This window comes from Genypterus blacodes, unplaced genomic scaffold, assembly GCF_046128005.1.
Source record: "Genypterus blacodes isolate CSIRO-AG114 ecotype Tasmania unplaced genomic scaffold, CSIRO-AGI_Gbla_v1 ptg000342l_1, whole genome shotgun sequence".
In the NCBI taxonomy this organism is placed as follows: Eukaryota; Metazoa; Chordata; class Actinopteri; order Ophidiiformes; family Ophidiidae; genus Genypterus; species Genypterus blacodes.
Window position 1 is genome coordinate 220001 of NW_027467127.1, and position 18599 is coordinate 238599.

At 48.3% G+C, this 18599-nt stretch overlaps 2 protein-coding genes across 4 annotated transcripts in view; both read right to left on the reverse strand.

Moving 5' to 3' along the window:
• The window catches only part of LOC142988693 (tripartite motif-containing protein 16-like), a 5188-nt gene extending 4734 nt beyond the window's left edge, over positions 1–454 (reverse strand). Inside the window, exon 1 of the mRNA XM_076137928.1 lies at positions 1–454. This exon is cut by the window's left edge and continues 915 nt beyond it. Coding sequence (XP_075994043.1) covers positions 1–369 — 369 coding nt within the window. The 5' untranslated portion in view covers positions 370–454.
• A 914-nt stretch (positions 455–1368) lies between these two features.
• Positions 1369–18322, reverse strand: LOC142988716 (enhancer of polycomb homolog 1-like). 3 transcript variants are annotated; one of them, XM_076137948.1, is made up of 15 exons: positions 17990–18322; positions 16547–16646; positions 8718–8877; positions 7681–7826; positions 7335–7541; positions 6760–6908; positions 6465–6612; positions 6183–6353; positions 5979–6068; positions 5700–5848; positions 4872–5314; positions 3823–3941; positions 3572–3710; positions 3110–3452; positions 1369–2949 (listed from the first exon to the last, which is right to left on the reverse strand). In XM_076137948.1, exons 3-15 carry the CDS (start codon positions 8815–8817, stop codon positions 2877–2879), a joined length of 2277 nt encoding a protein of 758 aa, XP_075994063.1. In that variant the 5' UTR covers positions 8818–8877; positions 16547–16646; positions 17990–18322; the 3' UTR covers positions 1369–2876. The 3 variants fall into 3 exon arrangements, with proteins under 3 accessions (XP_075994063.1, XP_075994062.1, XP_075994061.1); XM_076137947.1 differs by lacking the exons at positions 16547–16646; positions 17990–18322 and adding an exon at positions 14867–15357 and having other exon boundaries at positions 3075–3452; XM_076137946.1 differs by lacking the exons at positions 16547–16646; positions 17990–18322 and adding an exon at positions 14867–15356.
• Positions 18323–18599: the final 277 nt, after the last annotated feature.

Consider the following 18599-nt stretch of genomic DNA (forward strand, 5'->3'; position numbering starts at 1 on the left):
AGAGGCCACACACTGCAGACAGGACTTGATGGCTTTCAGTTTTATCCCAGTGCAGAAATCACAACCAACATCTGCAGGTCCAGCATAGCAGTGATCAGCAGGAGCAGCTTGGAGTTCTGTCTTCTTCAGCTCCTCCACTAAATCTGCTAACATGGTGTTTCTCACCAGGACAGGCCTCAGTGTGAAGGTCTGTCTGCACTGAGGGCAGCTGGGGATTTTCTCCTCCTTCTCCTCTTCATCCCAGTAGTTGTTAATACATCTCCTGCAGTAGCTGTGTCCACAGGGAATAGTCACCGGCTCCTTCAGCAGATCCAGACAGATCGAACAGGAGATTCTTTCTTGATCCATCTGAATTCCTTGCTGCGCCATTTCACCTCTCAGTTCAGTGAGTGTCTGAGTTTCTCTTCCTCTGAAACAGAGCAGTTTGTTCTTTGATTTAAGTGTGATTAAGAGGAGGAGGAGGAACAAGAGGTAGAGGTTGATCAGGTTCTGCCTCATTCCAGTAAGAGGAGCAGTCTGACAGAGTTATGAAGGGAAAGTTTAACAGAATGCTTCAGTGTCCCAACACAACACAGGAGACAGGTGACCCTGTTATACTGTGTGATACACTGAGCCAACATGATGGAGATGTAAGGGCAGAGCAGTGACACAGAGAGAGAGAGAGAGAGAGAGGGGAAGAGAGAGAGAGAGAGAGAGAGAGGGGAGTTTTTCTTGAACAGAGCAGTGTAATGAAAGCTTTGATTACGACTGTCTACTTTGGCCACTAGGGGGCGGCCTAACCCTTTCTCTAATATCTCTAACATACAAACCTCACATGATGCAGTCATTTTCCAAACATTATCCAGTTTCCATCAGTGAGTGTGTTTCCATACACGGCAGAATGCTGACAAAGAGCCGCTGACTCATAAGGGTCAGCACAGACTCTCAGGTGAAGATGAAGAAGAAGATAACTGATTGAACTGATGAAAGTTGAGCAGCATCAACCTCCACATGCTGGGACTCCATGTTTCATAAACCTTCAGAGCAGAAGAGTGTAAAGCTTAGAAGGTTGTGCTGCCATAGCAACACAAATCTGGAGCTTCTACAGCTTTTGTCCCAGCGAGGGCCTTTGTGTTTGCCGTCCTTCACTCAGCAGCGTGCTTCATCACCATCACGTCTCCATGTCAACATCAACCAGAGGATCTACTCTTCTTCCATTTCCTCATCTCTTTGTGTTTCTGTAGGTGGCGCTCTTTCATAGCTTCACAAAAGTGAAACTTGAGACCGGAGCCTCTCACACAGCAGACGCCATGTGCTGCGATTGAACTTTCCTTTAAGACTCATTAAGGACGAAGACGACAAAGAAATGAGACATGCTGGTCAAAACACTTAATGCCCTGGATTTTTATTTCATTTTGTGATCATTCAGGAGGATTGGTAATCTTTCCCATGTTTGTGTGTGTGTGTGTGTGTGTGTGTGTGTCTACAAAAACAGAACGAAAGGAGAACACCTCATGAATACTCCGGGCCGTCGGGACTGAGGTACAGACAAAGTTTAACTACAAGTAGCCTTGTTCAGTACCAAACTCTTCACAGAAGAGAGCAGCTTTGTGAGGTGAAATGAAGGCACCAATAACGTGGTTCATCGCCAGGCAGCCTTCCGGAGACTTCTAAAAGCAGAGGAGACGCTCCTCCCTCGCGTCTCGTACGTCGACTTCATCTATGCTATGTAGAAAGTGGAATGATAAATGTCAGCTACTGCACGTCTTTGCCTCGCGTCTCTCAGATGAGCAAGTAACAAAAGAATGAAGTGTAGGAGAGGACAAATACAAAACAAAGGGAGGTACAAAAATATTCCTTTGACAACATGAGAGGGGAGGAGGAGGAGGAGGAGGAGGGTCTCTTTCCAAACAAAGCTAACCTGGGCCCTCAGGAGCAAACCAGAGAGCAAACCATATGAAAAGCCGCATCAGTCAGTGAACAAAACTAAAATCATAGAGCTTAGTTCATTCAGAAGCAGCAAAGACTTCTGGGAAAGAGTCTCCATCCCCATTGTTTTGTTACTTGTCTCAGGAATAATTATGAATGGAAGATCTTGGTGGAAACGGACAAACTGATGCCGAGAACAAACAGCGATCGCACCCGCCGCCCCCGTCTGTTACGGCCCGAGCACACGACTTCAGAGTCCACGCCACACGCCCAAACACTCTGGAAGAACGGCGAGCGAGCGCCCGAGCCCCCGGCCATGTTCACAACATCCAAAGGAATACAGAGAGGCTTTTTTTTCTCTTCTTTTCTTTTTTTTTAGATCTATCTAAACACCGACTACAGCACGAGGAAGCGGTGAGGGGTTCAGTGTACAAAAAGGAAACATGAACGGAAATAAAAACCCCTTTGTAAACACGGCACAATAAATAGATGGTCCAGCCGGTTGGCACCATGCGTGTGACGAGACTTCCTCCTGTGGCACAACGCTCACACCTCACACTCCCACCAGCTGCTGTTTGTCCTTTTCTCTTTTTAAATTGGATTTGTTTTTTTTAATATCCCGAGTGCAAAACATCACAAATGAACAATTCTGTATTCAAGTAATGTTATATACAAGAGGGGGGGGGGGGGATATTACAAATATGCAGTACTGTACATATAATTGTAATATTTATAATTTACAGACGATCTCTTATTAACAGTAACAAATAGGGGAGGGGGGGGGGGAATTGTACGAGACGAGCATTGCAATTAAGTCCCAAATCAGTTGCCATGGAAACCCAGCGTTGCCGGCTCATTTCGCCACCACTTGCATTCCCGACCAACAGACGATGCATAGCACCTACAAAAAAACAAAAAAAAAAACCCAGAAGAGAAGAGTTGCGTTTCCCCGAGCAGCCAGCAGGGGGCTACGTCACCTCCATGGCCACTGTGTTCTCTGATAGACTGTTCAGTGCTGGCTTGTCTTGATCGTGATTCTCCCTGAGGAACACAAGAGGAGACGGGTGAGACTGAGCGCTTACACACACAGACACACACACACACACAGACACACACAGACACACACAGACACACACACACACACAGACACCGCCCCGCATATTCACCTGCTCCGCATGGCCCCGCCCCTCCACCCTCTCACCTGGGCACTATATCCAGCGGCGAGGCCGAGGCCACGGCGACCTTGGGTTTCTGACAGTTGGCGGTTGCGGCGGCGAGTTTTAAGGCGGATGTTGAAACGGCAGCGCTCAATGTCCGCGGGGTGTGCGCGCGCTTGGCGGTGGGAACGCCCAGGCGGAGGCTGTTGTTGTTTCCCAGCAGGACCTGAGTGGCGGCGTTGGCGTTGGCTGGGTGGGCGGTGCCGTTGTTCTTACTGGCGGCGGAGCTGGCGGTGGTGCTGCAGGCGTGGAGCAGGGCTGCGTTTGAGGTGGTGGTGGGAGGGGCCGGGGACGCTGTGCTCGAGAGGTGCAAGCCCTTGTAGACACCTGAATGGGGGTCAGGGTCAACATGAGGACACACAAGGTCAAAGTGAGGTCAACCTCTGAAACCGGTGAACATAGAAACAAAGAGGGTGCACGCTGCGTCGCTCTCATGTGTGTCATACCTGAGGGGGAGAGGATGCCGTTGACTCCGCCTCCCTGGGATAGCTCCTCCTTGGTTTTGAGAGCCAGCAGTTGGTCGGCGGTGACGACGGCTGAGGCGGCAAACTGAGCGCCGGCCTGGTCCAATGTGTTCGCCAGACCCTGGTGGCCCAACAAGGAGTCAGAGGGAGGGGAAAAAGGGCGTCAGCCTGAGGTGTGTGTGTGTGTGTGTGTGTGTGTGTCTGTGTGTGTCTGTGTGTGTCTGTGTGCTGACCTGTGTGCTGTTGGCAGTGGCGGTGCTGTTGGCTTGCTGCTGCTGGATTTGCTCCAGCTGCTGTTTCCGCATCAGGACCAGCTGCTCCTGATGCTGCTGGTACTGTTCAGCTGTGAAAGCTGAGACACAAATGTCGGCGTGAACATCTGTTCAATCACACATGGACAAATACAGGAGAGCAACCTCATCTTCAACACTGCAGCCTTGTTTCAAAGGAAAGACAGAGGAAACAACAAACAAACAAAGCCTCCTCCTTCTTCACCTCCCTGCCTCGTTTGCATCCCCGTCACAGCCTGAGTCTCACCTGAGTGGCTCCCTATTGATTATAAGTCACATTCTCACATTTGTAAGTATTAGGTGGCGCTGTGCCTCAGTGCATCATTGATCACTTCTTCCTTCCAGGCTGTCAGCTCTCCGCTCCACAGCGTAGAGGAGACAGACGAGCCGGAGCAGAAGAAGGCTCCTGGTATTTTCACACCGTCCATTTGGAACAGTGAGCGCCTCAGGTTTCCCTCTGCACTCATTGCTGCTCGTGCAGGGACCGACCGAACCCACCCCCGCACACACACACGACTTCCTGGGAATCGATTTTGTACGTCTCAGCCGTTAGTATTCCACCGGGCGCTTTGGGACGAACCGGTCACTACGATCTCTCAGCAGATCCAGGAGAAATCAATAGGCAGCTGTTCCACATGCACACATCCCAGCCTGTATAATGTTTATGGGGCCATGAAGGCAGCAGACGCCTGAACGTCTCATGGCTTTAGCTCACTTTCATGGATTCCTTGTGGACGAGAGGCGACGCACTTTGAATATCAACCAACAAGTACAACTCAACACAACTCAACACAACCGGAGATCACAGTTAAATTACTAAACCTGGGTGCCAAGTCATTGATAAACAATGACCAGATGGCCATCATCATCATCATCTTGAGTGCTGTTTAAGTGCAAAGTAACCATGTCAACAGAGCAAACATCATACATGTTCTATGTGAACGATCAGGAGGTTTCACATGGCTGAATGCCTCTTGGACAGCAGCTCTTACCAGAGGTGGGTGTGGGTGCTGGGACCACCCTCCCCGGTCGGTGAGGGCCGTTGGGTTGCCCCCCAAACGTGGAGGCGGAGGCTGGGCGCTTCAAGCCTCGACTCAGCCTCCTGAACAGCGGGTGGGCATTGTCCAGCTCGTGTAGTGGGAGTGTCCGCGGTCTAAAGTGCCGCCACCGGCACGCCTTTATGTTCAACAGTATCAGACTGAGGTCCGTGGAGGAGGGCGAGGAGGACGACAGAGGGGGGCTAGAGGGGCAGGGGGAGGAGGAGGAGCAGCGTCTGTCCGAGGTATTTGTTTCTGAGGTACTGGCAAACTTGTCGGTGGCCGGCGAGCGCAAAGACGATGTTGTGGGAGGAAGAGGAAGGGGCAGGTCCACCGTTTCTGGATCCAGTCCGTTGAAAAGGTTGTGGTGGTCCGTGTACGCCCGGTCCAGCAGCACCCTGGGGAGGATCACGTGCTCAGTGTCAGTGCCAACACACACACACAGAACACACACCGGTGCTGCTTTGTGTGAACGCAGCAACAACTAATGAACACAGAGCAACCACTGGATCACAGATTAGTACAGGAGATTCAGAGAAGTACGTGTGTGTGTGTGTGTGTGTGTGTGTGTGTGTGTGTGTGTGTGTGTGTGTGTGTGTGTGTGTGTGTGTGTGTGTGTGTGTGTGTGTGTGTGTGTAATCTCTATGTCACAATACAGAATCAACTACAGACGGTCTCAAGTTGCCATAGAAATCCAGACGTGTTTTGATTTCTGGATGCTAACACTTGTGTTCACGTGTGAATAATGAACCTGTAGCTCTGATGAACGCATGTTGGCCGTACCTGCCGCCTCTGCCCACGCGTCGCCGAGCCATGCCCAGGCAGCGCAGCGGCACGGTGAGGGTGGTCAGACTGTAGCGGTAGCGGGCTTCTGCCTGGCCGCCCTCCCGGGGTCCACACCAGGGCCAGCTCCCCACACGGTCCTGACCAGCCTGAAACACACACACGCTGCTTTCAGTTCCTCCCTAAGGCATTCACTTTACTGTGCCGTCAAGATCCAACAAAGCTTTGTGTAACATCTTGTCTAAATCCTCCACCAGCAGGGAGGAGGAGCTTCCTTACAGCGTAGTAGTGACAGCCAGCCTTCCTGCGGAAAGCGTAGGCACCGTCCGGATCGTTTTCTTCCTCCGCCTCTGATGAGCCCGAGTGCAGCTGAGGAGACAAGGGTCAGAGGTCAGTCACAGGCTACAGATCTAGATGTTAATGCGTGGCTTGGTGTGCATGTCAAGACGGAGGCTGGTCCAGCTGGGCGAGCGTCTGCTGTACCTGGGAGAAAGGCTCGTCGTCTGAGCTGGGGAAGTCGTACTGGTTGAGGTCCTTGGCATTGAACACGACCGGACCCGGGTGGTGCAGCCCGCCAGACGCCACGGGCAGCACCTTCTGCTTTTGCTTCTTCTCGTATGTCCTCTTTTGACGAGGGACTTCTGCCTTCTCCGGCTGGAAGAGAGTGACACAGAGACAAATGTTCTTTCCTGTTCTCAAATCCCTGCACACCACTGAGGTGCCTCTCCTCTTCTGTGTCCTGTGGTCTTTGATAGGAGGCCTCACCTTGAACTTGTGGTCCTTGAGGTCCATGTGGTCCTGGTGTCGGTACTGGTTGGTGAGGGGGACCAGGGGAATGATTTGTGGCCTCACCAACGCCCGCTCAGCCAGCACCTCTGCCATCACCTCACCGCCAAAGTCTGACATCACGTTTCTACAGAAGAGATGAGGAGTGTTAGACTGAACAGCCGCCCGTCTGGTTTCCGTGTGTGTGTGTGTGTGTGTGTTTCCGTGTGTGTGTTTCCGTGTGTGTGTGTGTGTGTGTGTGTGTGTGTGTGTGGAGCCCCTGAGGCGAGCTCACCTCTTCTCAAAGATCTCCAGTGTGAGATGCAGCAGCTCTCTCTTGCTCTTCTCTCTCCTCTTGATCATTTCCAGGATGGTGACGGCCCTGCTGAGATCTCTGCGCAGCTTCAGCATCTTTTCGTACGACGCCTCGTCATTCTTACGATTCTGAGGAAACAGGGAGGCGCCAAACATGAGGGAGGAGCCAAACATGAGCCGGGCTACAACAACACAGCACCTACACCAAACATGAACTGCACAACACACTCACACACACTGATAAGCCAAGACCTTCTGAAAGTCACACTTGCATTTATATCAACTGGAGACTCACACACACTGCAGGTTAAATTTGGATCACACAACGTTCCTAACTATAGCAGCAGGAGGCCATCTTCTTCTACTGACCACTTGGTGGCGTACGTGTGCTGTAGAACAAAGTCTTACAGCCACAGTGATGAATACGAACCACTAATTAGCCACAGATTATGTCTTCATTCATCACTTTCCCCTCTAAGCTGAATTGTTGAGCAGATGAAGATGAAGCAGACAGCAGAGACCGATGAAGCAGCACAGTCGCATGAGGCTACCCACCTTTCGGGTTTGCATCTTCTCGGTGCGCCGCCTGAAGGCCACGTAGGGGTCACTGGTGCTGGAGCCGTCCCGTTTCTCCTGCCTGATGTTTGTGAGGAATGCGCTGCCCTTGCCACATTTCCTCTTGCGGCTCCAGTAGTCAAAGACCTCCTTGATGAGCTCGTCGTCCTCCTTCAGCAGCAGTTTGGCCTCTGGAAGGCTCACCAGCTAACAGGTGTGGACAGAGATCACAATGAGGAAGAATCAAGTCTAAGTGAGGGCGTCAAACACGGGACGAGTCGGGGCACTGATGCTCGTGTCAAAAATGTATGTTTGAAGCAAGACGAGGACAGAAAAAGGAGCCAACCTGCTGCCCGCTGCCTTTCTCCAGCCGATCCACCATCTCCTCAAACTGGAGGAGGCTGATCTCCATCTTCTTTTTCAGCTTGGCGACAAACGAGTCGTCTTCCGAGTCCAGGTCATAGTCGGGCTGTTCTGTGTCCAAGCTGAAAGCTGCATGGGAGAGAGGCGTACGGGATTTACTGGAGGGGAGACAAACTGTACAGCAGCTTTCCTTTTCTGGCTACAGCAGCACCCCTGCATGCATGAGGACAGGAAGCTGTGATGAGCCTTCCGTCTGTGCAGAGACCGATTAGAACAGATTGATCCAAGAACACAGTGGGGCGGATTTAGGGCAGCGGATGCTTCAGTTGGTTTAGAGGTCAACTATTCATCCAGACAGACAGAACACTTGTGTCTGCTAGAGAATCCAACTTTACCTCTACAACAGACTCAAACCATCGACCCACAGACGATCAAGTTCACACTGAATACGACACGTCTCAATCATGAAGGAACCTGGAGAAACCAAGATCCAAGCAGGCGGGACACAATCAAGTTCGCCTCTACCTCCTTCCTCTGTTACTCCAGACTGAGTGACATTCTTGTGTTTATGGTCGGCAGTGGTGCATTCACACAGGAAACAGTTCTGCAGACACAATATCCAAGTTGAAACCTTTGATCGTTTCCGCTTTAACCAGATCACCTGGGTTCAGATTCAGACCCAGGTGAAGTTGTTTGGTGTTGAGCAGCTAGAGGAGGCCACAGATACCAGCAGATAAGATGAGGTGAACAATGTCCACAGAGCACAGCCACTCATTAACAAAGTCCACCTGACTGCTCTGTGCGGGCGGTTAAACACGAGCTCAACCAGGCCGCAGGATCCACTGGGAGTTTACTTTGCCGACTCTGTAAAAGCTTATAAAGTACAAGACAACGCTCCTGTCTGCGGCTCTCAGTTGGAGATTACAATCCTCGACACACTGGAGAGGAAATGACATTACAGCCTCTCAGCGACCTCATCACATTCTCCATCAGAGCAGTTCTAAGGCCCAGTGTACTCACGCTGTAGGTGAATTAGCTGCTTTGGCATGTTGTAGTCTCCGGGGTAGAGGGATTCGTAGTAGGTGATGTTGCTCTCTGCCTCTGGGACCGGGATGACCATGTTGTCCCGCTTCTCGCCGTACACCTGCTGTGCAGAGATGGCCCGCTGGAGATGGTGCTCCTAAAGACGGACAGACAGACAGACGGGTCAGGATCTGAGGATGGAGAAATCCTCCCTACAGAATATACAGCATCAAGTAATGAGGTAGTTTACTGGAACAGGTGTTGGTGGTGAACGGGTGTATTGGAAATCTTTCAATTTCAAAAGTAATGTTATCAAAACAAATCCAACATTTACAATAACACACGTAGTGAGTACTGGACAGCTTTGGCCTTTAAAATGACCAACGACTGATGACTGCAAACACGTCTACAACACGCTAAACAAACTTACAACATTAAGCACAAACGTTACGGCGTCACAACAGGAATGAACCTCGCCAAGGCTTCAGAGATGCCACAAAAAAAAAAAAAGGAAAAGCAGGGAAACGTTGGCAGCCGGCGTGAACACGGTGACTCATGCAGGCGCAGGCCAAGTGCACACCTGCACAGTCAGGTGTGTGAGGAAACAAAGCAGCAGCTACACAACATGCAACATCCGACAACCACATTGTTTGTTTCACAAGTAGAAGTAATCGCTATAAGAGACGGAAGCATCGCAGCACATCTAACAGAGCAGCTACACCACCGGCCCAAGGCTCCAACGCTACACTGCTGCCTTTCCATTATGGCCTGCACAAGTTACATCAGCAACCCAGTCCTGCATGGGCCTTCACAACTCAAACTGAGAGGGAAGACCAACACAGTTTACTGAGCTCCAGACAGACAGTTGGCCGTATCTCTGTGCCACAAGAAGGTCTAACTGCCAAGCCTGCAGGAGGAGGAGAAGGAGGAGGGTGGGGGGGGGGGGGGGGAAACGAGCCCAAAGGAAGAAAGACTGAACTGCTCCCTGTCATCTGTAGACGAGCCGTTGGGACGAGCCGGGCGCGATGCCGCTGGCAGGCAAGTTTGTCAACAAGGCAGCGTGCTGCGACTCTGTGGAGACAATGTGTGTGTTCACAGTTTCCCCTGCGGCTGTCAGAGAGAGAGGGGGGGGGGGGGGGTAGACTGAGTGTATGACTCAGCATGTATGGGTGCAGAAACAACAAACCTATCATGTGGCAGAAGCAGGCGTGGGAACTTAACAGTGACCGATTCAGTTTGATCCTAATGTTGTGCCAAGGACTGAAACTACCGATTGTGTTCTCATCCCACGTGTCCAAGCACAATCTGCACTCAACCGTCCCTCTGAGTGTGTGCTGTGTGTGCAGTGTGTGCTGTGTGTGCGTGTGTACATGCTAGACATGTTCTTATTAAAACCTCATTTTACATCAACACCAAAACAAACGGCCTCTGCTGTGTGGTCAATGTGTCGATGTGTTCAAAGACCAGAATATACGGGGAAAATGTGAGACGATTCAAGACTGTAACTAGGTTGCCACAACGTCACCGACGGCTACTAGGATAGAAGCTCATTTCCTAGAGGGGAGCATGTGATGATGAGACTAGGACTCATCTCATGCTAGCATCTGTCCAACAGGTGAAAGGTCGTCAGCTCCAGTTTGTGCCTGATATCACAACAGTGTCTCCAACAAGCTATGGAGCTAGCGTGTTAGCTGCGGTGCACAGAGGCACTATGTTGTTCTGATGTAACAGAGACACCATGATAATATGGCACAAAAATATATATTTAGAGTCCTACAGAAAAGTTTCTTCATCAGTTCTAAAAGATGCTCCACTACATTTGGAGACGTCTCTGACCAAACAACACAGCTGCTGCCAACAACAACCAGACTCTGCTTGTGATTCACTTTCCCCAAAACATGACGGAGCAGATGACGATTAGAGGAGGCCTTCATGTTCTTAGAACTTTGATTCACCAGGCATCTGATTTGGATCAACTTTGATATCCAGTCTGATACAGAAACCCAGTCTGTACTACAACCTAGCCTGGTTCAGATCCCAGACACCGTCTCTGTACTGCACTAGTCTCTGAATTCTATATTCTGCCTCCTAAATCGTCCAATATTGATTAAGTACACAATCATCAATCTGATCTTAAATTGCCAGCTGCCAAATCTGAACAACGTAAACAATATGTTATAGCAAGATGTGATCATAAACAATGGGAAAACACATTAAATTAACTGAATGTTCATAATTCTATACAGGCACAGCACGAGTCACAGCTTGCAGTTACTTTACAGGTCTCAAATCTGAGAAGCAGCTCAACACGTCACTGAACGTTCGTCACACTGTTCATTCCTGCTTGTGCCGAGTTAGAGCCACACATTACCTGCCAGAGAGGCAGGAAAGATACATTTCATCTTAAAAGTGGACCATGCTGGCTGCAGTGGTCGGTAACATTCTGTTTCCTACTTAACTGCATTTAATCTACAGAATGTGTTCAACATTTAGACTCTCCTGTGGCCAGCAGTAGACTGCTGCCTGCACGCCGCCTGCATTCTAAACAGACAGTGCCATGTGCACAGCTGATCCATTCTGAGATTGCAGCTGCTCACAGAGCTGGAGAAGCATTTCATTTCATTCTCAGAGCCGGTGAGCAGCAAATACAACTGTTTACTGCTTTGACATGCAGCCTATCTAACAGAGTCCACCTCTTGTGCTAGACTTGACCTTCATTTTGCTCTACGATTCCTACAGAATTGTTCCCCTGGCAAATACCAAAAGTCCTAAATCAACTTCCCCCAACCTCGGTACAATGAGGAAAAACTCAAACTCAAACTCAAACCCAACAGCCTTGAGCACAAACACCTTCACTGCCAAACATAATCAGGCAATGTGTTTGTTTACATCCCGTGTGTGGCGTTGTGCCTGAGAATAAATTGACTTGGACTGAGGTGAACAGTCAGAATACAGAGCGTGAGTCGATGCCCTCGTTCACACACACAGACATTTTTCTCAGCTTTGCTCTCTCTCTCTCACACACTCACAGGTCCAGAAATAGCCTTGTAAAATGACCGTATCGATCACTGTCGGGTCTGCTGAGGCAGCCACAGCCTCCTCCCCCTCCCCCGGTCTCGCCTCTGACAGTTACTGTCCCAGACACTGTAAATGCCACTTAACATGATGGACAGCCACAGGCGACGGCCCGATGGGGCTGCTGAGGGAGACACAGCCGCGGCACAAAGCAGTTTGATGCACGGCGTTGGAGTGGATCGTTTGTAACATCTAGTGTAAGTGGAGCGGGACATGAACGTACACCAGCCGCTGCTTCAGGCTTGTGGTACAGCTGCATAATGAGGCAGTGAAACGGTTTAATCAGCGACAGGAAAAGCACGCCATTAATATCTCTGGGTCAACGTCTGGGAAAATCAAAAATGATTCTCCAGGAGATTTTCCAGCTGAGGGTTATGTAGCCGACACACTTAGAGGTTAACCAGAGCACTTAACCACAAAAACATCAGTGTGTGTGGAGGAAAAGCTGACAGAAGCAACTTTCAATTTCACAACATCCGGTCTATAGAGACTTTGGACAGGTGACATAGCCTACATTCCAGCGCAGGAGGCCCACACAGAGCCCAGGACCTCTACGAGTGTGTAAATACCGGAACTGTGTCTGGCAACGACGCAAACACAACAGATGCCTGTGGGCTCCAGCGGGGCCACAGACACCGACCTCGCTTTCACCCAAACGTAAATACCAGACCGAAAAACAAACAAGCTGCACGTGCTGCAGGAGTTTAAGCAGCGACAGTTCTTCAGTCGAGCCGCTCAACACACCTCACACACACACACACGCAGCAAAGCACAAAGGCACACAGGGGCCGGAGCTGTGATTGATGAAAACAAAGACAAAGTGCTTAAGATACACACCATAAAATAACTGAAATCAGCATGAATCAACCAAAGATTACCTTGACTAATAGACCTAGATTATATGTTATTATGTATATTAGATTGCAAATGTATTTATTAAGGCACGTACTCTCCTCCGCCTGCGTTTCCTCAACAGGCAGATTTGCCTCATACTCCAATTACGCAGTGCGTCACACACATTCAGCTAACCACAGCAACATATTAAATCTATCTATGATTACATTTTACACGTGTTTGGCTCGATCAGAATAATGAGTTCATGTTCACATAGTAGGTGTTAAAAGCGCTCCATCCCCACACAGACAGGAAGTACTGGGCCACCACATGTGCACCCTGTGGACTCTCTAACACGGTGTGGTACAGCTGTGGCCAAGATAGAAGTGGAAACATGCAGAGCTGCAGTTTCTCAGACCTGCAGAACTGCTATTAAGATTCATTAAAAAGAAAAAGTTTTGCCGAGCACGTTGTCAGCAGACAGACTCACTTTCCCCCGGGAGCTGGTTGATGACATTTTATCAACCGCTGACAGATGTAACACATTTGGAGCTTAAACACTCACACTTAACCAACTTCAAATCGCATCCTGAACAGAAACATGCATTGGAACTCAGTCCACCCTCAAAATCAAAACAAGCATAGTGGCGTCACAGAACAGAACATTTTCAATCCAATAGCAACTGTTATAATGTATCCAGTCAACAAAATAACACCTGGCTCTAACTCAAGACAGACGACTGACCACAGTGTGTCTGGCATGCAGCAGTCCCTCTTATGATAATATGGCTGTTACATAACCAAGGGCTCCAGCTGAGTAAAGCCTAGACTTTGAAGCGACGGCACCACCGCCCCACACATACACACATCTCCTGCCGAGCGCCACGTGCTGCTGGTCTGCCAGCCTGCTGTGCCATCTGACACACTGAACCTCTGACACAGAGCCTCCACCAGGAACAAAGCAACAGCCAGGCTTTCATATAAACAGTGGATAACATCCTCTATGGCTCCCTGGAGGGATTTCCTCTTTTACACATTAATCATGACTGCAGGGTCACAGTAAGAGTCTGAGTGTGATGTCAGATTGGTCCTCTAAAACAAGGGCCCACTCTATGTGACCCTGTGATACAATGACATGAGAATGGAAGAGCAGCACACAACACTTGTCATTAGATGCATTCAATCTGAAACATTCCCCGCTTCCTTCAGATAACCACAGTACCGTGTCTGTAGCTGGTCCGGTTGGATGCTACATGACCAATGGCAGGAAACAGACTGAGCCCGTCCGCACCCCCTATCTACCTCCTCAACCAATGTGTCTGAACTGTCACCTGCGAGCACACAAATGAACAAATAAAAGAGGAAAAGGTGTAGACGTGACAAATCTGCCGGCTGCAATATTTTCCAAAGCTAAAAACATTTAGCTGGCTAGCTAAAAAACCATCACAGTCCAGGCAGAGTACAGAGCAATAACCCCTGTGAGGTCAAATGGATTCATACACCAAAACAAAGCTCGTCCAGATCTCTGCCATCAGTCTGAGGGGGGATACCCGTCTGACCAATACAGCACTTTCACTATTGATAGACGTGTTTAGATGATGCAGTCGCTATTTACATGGCTGACTTGTATTATCATATATAGATCTATTAACTCCGTGATTGAAGCACTGACAAACCCAGCCAAAGACACAGCATAAACTTTGGGACTAGACTGTCTAAAGTGGTAACAACACTAATGTCAAAACACCATAAACCACACACACGAAGCTGTCAGTTCGAGATCGACACATTTTCTCTGTACATGGCAGCAATGTTGACGTTTCTGTCTGAAGTGGCACTGGCGGCATAAACGTTCAGAAATCACTAGCGCCCCCTTGCTCTGGTCCTTCGCAATTACGCCAACACAAGGCCCTAGCCGACATACAAGACAAAATGTCGGAATTGCCGAAGTCACATGACTCCTTTGTACTCAGAAAATCACCTCAAGCACAAATAAGCCGGCTAAACCGGAGAAAAATATCCAACAATGACAAAATCCTTCTTCGCGTAACTCATACTGTCTCCAGGTCCCTCATATGAGCCATTTGCAACTGAATTCCGTCGTGTTTCTCTAGAGAAAATTGGCGGCCATTTTGTGAAAGCTTGCGCAGAAAAAAAGAGGGACACCTCAGATCATGTTAAAATAAAATATAAAGAAAACTGTTTATTTGTAGATTTTTCGAACGGTGAAACCATACCGATTCCTCTTCCTTCTCCATCCCCGTAGGCATCTGCGGCACTGCCCGGTTAATGGATGCATATTCGTGTAGGTCGGGTAAATCCTCACAGCGGAAGACGGGTAGAGGCTTGGAAGCGTCCAGCGCCCGTGCCCGAAACGACAATTTACTCATTCTTTTTTCACAATTCCAGATGCGATATAAATCTATCCGATCTCCTAATATTCACAACGGTACCGAGTGGCGCTTTCATGGATGTTTCTGTGCGGGTAGTCTCTGTTCTAACGTTCGACTGGTTGTAGCTTGTATTTAGGGCGTCGCCAGCGGAGCCGGGGAAAGGCCCGGATCTTGGTCGCTCTCTCTCGGACTGTTTTTTTCCGACGCTCCGCTCCCTACCGCTGGTTCAGTGCGCCATGGACAACATGGCGGACATTTAAAACTCTTTTGGTGTGTTTGGCTCGGAGCGGTCCAACCCCCAGCTGGCGGACCGACCATTCCCACACGCTCCCGAGCGCTTGCGCGTTCGCGGCAGAGGGGGAAGGGGGCATCCGCGGCTCGCTACTACTCCTTTGCACGCACACTCACGGCTGACATAAACATTAACGCGGACTCCAAACATCAAACTCAGAAAGGAATCGAGTAAATAAGTAAAGTTATTTTAAAATAAACCAAATGTGTGGAAAGTACGAGTAATACAAACAAAAGCCATAATGTTGGTCCCTTTAGTAAAACAGAATGATATGTACGGGAATGTGAGAAAACAACTAATATATTTCATTAAATTACATATTGCAGGTATTCCATTCAATTAAAGATTAATAAAGTCAATTTGAAGACGTAGACCTTATGGTCATTAAAAAGAATTATGATCTGGAAAAAGATTAACCTGATTTTAGACATTAACATCTCCAAATTTATGCATATTGATATTTTGTCAGTTCTTATAAATCACAAACAACTTAATCAATTGTTAAATTTTAATTGAACTAGCCATAGTTTGATAATGTACTGACATCATTAAAGGTTGCTATATCAATATAAACGCAGACAGATAAAAATCAAGGTGGGAATGCTGGCGTCTGCCTCGTTTGTAATGCAACTACACTAATACAGGAAAGTAAACATTCCTTTTAAAAAGCATTTACTCCAAATGTCTTCATAAGATTTGATAACTAAATCCATTTGTCTTCATCCATCACAGGCCAATGCCAATTATCCAAAAAAAACAACTTCTCTTTCTGAACGGCCTGAAACATTTACATGAACTGACCATGTTCATCACAAACGACCTTATTACTCCTAACAGACCACAATAAAAAAACGTGTTTATTCCAGATGATGCTTCCTGGCAACATGTTCTGCATGTGAACAAGGACGCCCTCTTCTGTCTCCTACGCAAAGCATCTCACTCCAGCAGCCAGGGAGAGATGCTTAAAATACAGACAGACTACACACAGGATCTCAGGCACATTTAGAGCCCAGAATGTAGATTTAGATCCAAAACACCATACAGCATCGCTCATTATTCTGTTCAGGCGACTCCAGTGGAATCAAACTTCAAATCACGGCAGTCTTTCAGCTGTGCTTAACTCAAACTGCTCCAGTGCTTCCAGATTTACTTGGGTGATAGAGTATTTGTTTATTGTGCTTAACCCTGTGTCAATTTATAAAAAAAGTGAATAAAATTTAAATCCATCTTACCTTTGAGCTCTATGGAGTCTAGCCCGGGTCCACCCAGCAGAACTGCGGCATCTTCTTTCTTTCTTTCCATGATAGGATTCCGCAACACAGTCATGAGGACCTGAGATCAAATTCACACAAACAAGAAGATTTAATATAAAGGATAATGTGACAGAATTTGTGACGTTCTAAGTTGGAAAAGAGGACCAGTATAAAAGCTCAATTGTTGTGAAAAAGGCTGAAAACCTGCGTTGCCGTTTGACAAAAAGGTTCTATGCACTTTGTTATCCACTATGTCATCACAGTTAACTACATCTAATGCTGTGTGTTGGTACCATATCTGTTGTAGAGATATCTTTCCGAAAAAGGGAATATAACTTCAGTCTCTTCTTCCTCTTACCGCATTTCAAGGGAAGAAACCCAGCACTAACTATTATAACATTGGCTTGACCGTCCTTTATTTGTGTCATCTTCACTTATTTTGTTGCTTTGTGTAATATTATAAATACTGAAACAAGTTTAAATCACAATAAAGTCAAATCAAGGAAGCAACATTGAACTTTGAAAGAGCATTTTGATTTTCTACACATTATTCCACAAGAACTGCATCAGCCCGACCTACAGCTGATCCTCCTCCATACCTCTCATACTTTGTATTAGCCCAGAATGTGGCTATGAGGGTGGGGCTCGCCACAGTGCAACACCAGGCCACCCAGGTTACAAAACCACTGCAAAACATTTAACACACAGTTCAGCTCTGCAGTGGTAGTCCCTGCTACACTGTCGTGATCCAGTCAACTGTCCATTTGGTACTCAGAGCCAAACAAAGATACTAATCACTATGGTGGTGATTCAGTGGCAGCTCTGCGTCTGTCCATCTATCAGCTCCATCTATCTGGCATCAGATCTTCTTCGTGTTAAAGTGAAGCCTACGCATGTCAGCCTAGTGTGTGTGTGTGTCAGGTGGCTCATGTAGGACACATCAGGGGTCCAGAGACCTGGGCAGGCCAGGGCCAAGCAGTACCGTGACAGACCACAGAAGCTGACTGGCACTGTTCAGCCACACACCCTCAGCCTGTGATCCAACAATGTTCCTTCTAATCAAGATGATGTAAATCTCTTCTGTATAAACGCATCCAAACGGTATCCGACACTCAATCCGCCCCCCGCAGATCCCCTCCCCCCCTCTTTTTTACCACTATTTCATTCTATTCTCATTTTTTTCCAAATAATGCGCATCATCTTATTTTATACACTACAAATCATCTGCTTTGCCTGAGTGGATCGATGCTGATAGGTGACAAACAGAGGGGGGAGGTTGTGGTTTTTAGAGGCGAACTGCAGCCAGCTGAGCGGTCAGGAATCTGATTGCGTGTATGAAATCATCTCCTGCCACAAACACAATTTCACGATGGATTATCAGACACTGATAATTCAGGTCAAAGCGGCTGTGGAAATACTCACCGAGTGGATAATGCGGTCATTTGAAAAAGGGACGAACAACATTTCTGCAAGTCAGAAGTAAAAAAGAAAAAAGAAGAAAAGAAAACGCCAAGCAACACGACGCAGCTAGCCAGAGAGGAAGCTAACTAACATGAACATTAGCCGCTGCCACTTCTGCTACTTGCTTTCAGAATAACAACCAAGCGGCGCCCGTAATCCTGGAGGAAAGGCTCGCTGTCCGCGCCTCCGCTCCTCGCCAAAAAAGCGTTTATCTGTCGATGAAAACTCTTTATTTCCCAGCCGATGCAAAGCAGCCTGAAACTAGAGGTGGAAGCCAAAGTGCTACTGTTGGGGGTTAACAACTTTGCTGTGAGAGACGGCCTGTGATTGGCCGATGGAGACCACCAATCACCTGTGGAGAGCCCTGGGCTGGTGACGTCACGCTCCACAGGGGATGGAGCGCCAGCTGATTGGCCGGTAGACTCACTCGAGTCATTCTGAGCTCAGCTGCTTGTTTGGTGCTTATGTTTGGTTAATTCGCACTTTTAGTTCTCATTCGTTTCAATTTCTTATCAAACTGCTTTCAGGATCGATGCTGGGAGATGTCTGGAACATTTACAGGTTTATTTAT